Source organism: Elephantulus edwardii, unplaced genomic scaffold (assembly GCF_000299155.1).
Source record: "Elephantulus edwardii isolate Elephantulus edwardi_28Jun2011 unplaced genomic scaffold, EleEdw1.0 scaffold00008, whole genome shotgun sequence".
NCBI classification, from domain to species: domain Eukaryota; kingdom Metazoa; phylum Chordata; class Mammalia; order Macroscelidea; family Macroscelididae; genus Elephantulus; species Elephantulus edwardii.
The window spans coordinates 25,924,885-25,928,405 of NW_006399758.1; the positions used below are offsets into that span (position 1 = coordinate 25,924,885).

The following is a 3,521-nucleotide window of genomic DNA, read 5'->3' on the forward strand; positions in this document are numbered from 1 at the left end:
GGCAGGGAATTGACTAGACTTATATCTTGGGTAAAGCTGATCATCTGATTTGTCAACGCTTTGTTCAGAAATATAAAATTCAGTAGAGTTCCCTCTCAAAAAGAAAAGAACATTATTTATACAACATCCTAATCTGTCAAAATATTAACGAATAGAATTGTTAACATTGAACACAGTGGCTTGGTGAAAATAAAAATAATAATTCTACAAACAAACCAAAACTACAGAGGGAGAAAAACAGACTTAAAAATGTTAAAAATCCCACAACTCCAAGGCAAAACTGAATTATTCTTAGACAACTATGTTTACAAAGCTATAACAAAGTATTGGCTTATACTATTCCAATTTGATGTTTTGAACAAAATTCAGCAACTAGTTTTTAAAAACTGCTAATACATGACAATTTAAAAAAAATCCAGATTAATTTTTTTTAAAAAAACCCAACAAACCTTTTGTCCTTTAAACAAAGTTTATCTGAAAGTGTACCTTTTTCTTTTTTACTTTTACTGACGACTTTAAGGTGATGTTGGCAATAGTCCAGCTCAGCTGGGATTTTAAACTTTCGCTTCCCCCTTTCTACAGCATCAGTTCTTTAAAAAGCTCCAATCTCCGTCCCCCAAGGTCTATAGGGCTTGCCAAGATTTGCTGCCTGCGAGGGTGCTGAAGGGCTCAGTGCATTGGGAGAGAGTAAGTGGAAGGAGCTAAAAGAGAAGGGGAAGGATAGGGAGGCCACTGAGGAGAGCAGAGGCGGAGAGAGTTTGGAAGAGGAGGTGACCACTGGGAGCACCGGTCCAAGCCCGCCGGTAGGGGGCGCGCGCAGGGCGGGAGCCTCGGGATGCGTGGAGGCCAACCTGCCCTGGTGCGGTGGTTCCGTGGGCGAGGCCGTGGTGCCCGCGTTCCCGTGGCCAGTCTGGGGGAGCAAGAGGGGGTGCGCGATGTGCGGATGATGTCCGAAGGCGCCCCCCCAGGGAATGTGTCCAAGGCCGGCGTGCGCGCTGCTCGCAGCTTCCCGCTGAGAGGCATAGTTGTTGAGATGGGAGACCAGTCTAACTCGAAGGGGGTCAGAGGCGTCTAATCCTTCGATGATGCTCAAGTAACGGGCTACTTCTGCCAGGCATTCCCGAAACCCCAAACTCCGGTAGTCCATTGCCAGCGCGTGCGCGTCAAAATAGCCTGCGGGGAAAGAACAAAAGGAAAAAGCCTCAGTCAGAGCTTTGCTCTTAATCATTTCCCTCATTTCTTCAGGCTCAAGACAGCCCCTTCCTGGCAAATACCAACATCAATAAAACACGCGGTCACGCGTTCCTCTGAAAAATCCCAGTGTTTTGGAATCAACCAAATTCTCTGCATTAATCAACATGAGCAGTGTGCGTATGCTAATGTAAGTTCAAAGTCCAATTAGAAGCTGCCAAGCAGAAATTGGAATTATACCCTGCTCGCAGATGAAACTATATTCATTCCTTTAATGTTTTCCCTCAACAACAACAAAAAATACATCAAGGACAGAGAAACCACAGAGCAGTGAAATTCATTAGACACACAGATGTAAGTTATCATCGTGGAGCTTGGTCCTCCGTAAAGCATTTTCCGGCTGGAGACAGACACACAGTCCTTGGTCTTACTTAACCACGAGTTCCTTTCCTCAAGAGTCTACAAATGAGGCAGCTCATTTGGGAAACCTTGCATGTAAAATCAAGACCATCGACTTCAAAAAAGGGGGGGGAAGCTTTTTCTCAAAATTGCAACAAACGTGAAAAAAAGCTGCCTGATGTGAATCAAGGCTGTCACAACTTTAAGGCAACTCACAGATAAAAGGCATTTTGCAAAGGAAGGCGCTCTATGTTCACTGTGCACTAGCTTAACGTGCAGAGTCACGAGGCAATGAACTCACTGGAGAAAAATCTGCGTGAATTTGAAAAGGTATTGGCATAGGACTCCTCCTCACTCCCAAAACTGAGGGTAAAAATCAGGCACCAACTGAACCCATCCTGGCCTGCAGCCCTAATCTCAATCTACCTCAGCCGCTCTGATCCCACACCCCAGCTTTGAGGTGTACCTTTCCCTCCTGCGGTGTGCAGCATCTTCAAGTGATCCACAGTCATCTGCAGGATCTCGGCTTTTTCTAGTTTAGCTGATCCCTAGAAAAGAGAATAGCAAGAATGATTTGGCAGCAAATGCCTTTCGGAGGACAACTTGGTGGGGGGGGAAGACGGGGGGGGGCAGAAACGAAACAAAACGTATCTGCAGGAGAGTTTTCTAAATTGTCAAGTGCGTGTTAAAGCAAAATAAGCGGTCTTGGCAAATATACTGGGTATGAATTAATCTCCTCGACACACGTCTATTTTCCAAGACATTGATGAGGATCAAGATAATTGGGAGGAGGGCTCTTCCGAAGGTGCAAGCAGCTATACCAAGAGCTCTACCTACTCTCTCCATTACCTGCTTCTCAAAAGCACTGGGGACCAGCCTCCTCAGCTCTGACAAACTGTTATTGATCCGGTCTCGTCTACGCTTCTCAATGATCTATAGGAAACAGGCAAAACAAAGGCAGACATTTCGATTACGGCTGTAATTTTCAAAGAGCAGAAAGGTGATTCTTCCGTTATTACCAACAAACAACAAGAACAGAGCATTTTTTAAAAAACTCACGCCTCTCCGTCTTTTCCTGGCCAAGATCTGCGAAGACGTAGTAGGGGACATGGAACCTAGCGCCGAACTCAAGTTTCTGAAATGGAAGGGAAAGGAATACAGAAATCGTCATTACATGAGGATAGAGCTGAGAGGTCGCCCACACGTACTCTCTGCATGTCGATTGTTTTGGCAATTGGGGCTTGAAAGCGCCTCGGGTCTCATAGCCCTGGAGGGGGCTGGTCCGCTGCGTGCAGAGGTCAGCGCAGGGCACTGGTGCGCCCCGGCCCGCGGCCGCTGTCACAGCCGCCAGCGGCCGCTCTCCTCCCGGTCAGGCTTCACTCAGTCGCCGCCAACTCACCCATTCTCGTCTGCACTCTCTTTTTCCACCTCGATGGTCTCGTCCAGCTCGCTATCCGAGGAACTGTATTCTGGGTGGGCTCGCTTCATGCTGGCTGCGCAGGGGGCTCCGGGGGAGGGTCGGACCAGCGGGCAGGGAGGAGTTAACGGCAGCGGCGCCTCTCCGCGCTCGGCTGCTCGCGTTCCGCACACACTGATCCCCGCTCACTCTCTGCCTCCGGTTAAAACTCAACCATCCCTTTCCCACGCTGCGCCCCTTCCCAGGGCCCTGGGGAGGGCGGGGGAGTACCGGGGGGCGGGCGAGGGGGCGGAGGGGTGGGGTGGCGGCTCCTGGGCAACCGCCTCCCCTTAGCCAATCCGACTGCTCGTTTGGCGGATTGACAGCCACTCAGGGATGGGGGCGAGGCTGAGGGCAAGGACGGCCCCGCTCCCCCCCTGCGTGCCCTCCCCTGCCCGGCGGCGGTGCGTCGGCTCCGCGGGGGCTCTGCCCCGCTCCACTGGGGGGAAGACGGGGGGCGCGGACGGCGGTGGGC

General features: G+C 50.4%; 1 protein-coding gene across 2 annotated transcripts; it reads right to left on the reverse strand.

Moving 5' to 3' along the window:
* Positions 1-461: 461 nt before the first annotated feature.
* On the reverse strand, positions 462-3,177 carry HEY1 (hes-related family bHLH transcription factor with YRPW motif 1). Of its 2 annotated transcripts, none has more exons than XM_006880484.1 (5): positions 2,990-3,177; positions 2,650-2,725; positions 2,440-2,523; positions 2,057-2,138; positions 462-1,173 (listed from the first exon to the last, which is right to left on the reverse strand). In XM_006880484.1, the coding sequence occupies exons 1-5, from the start codon at positions 3,076-3,078 to the stop codon at positions 593-595; spliced, it is 912 nt and encodes a 303-aa protein (XP_006880546.1). In that variant the 5' UTR covers positions 3,079-3,177; the 3' UTR covers positions 462-592. The 2 variants fall into 2 exon arrangements, with proteins under 2 accessions (XP_006880546.1, XP_006880547.1); XM_006880485.1 differs by having other exon boundaries at positions 593-1,173; positions 2,428-2,523; positions 2,990-3,078.
* Positions 3,178-3,521: the final 344 nt, after the last annotated feature.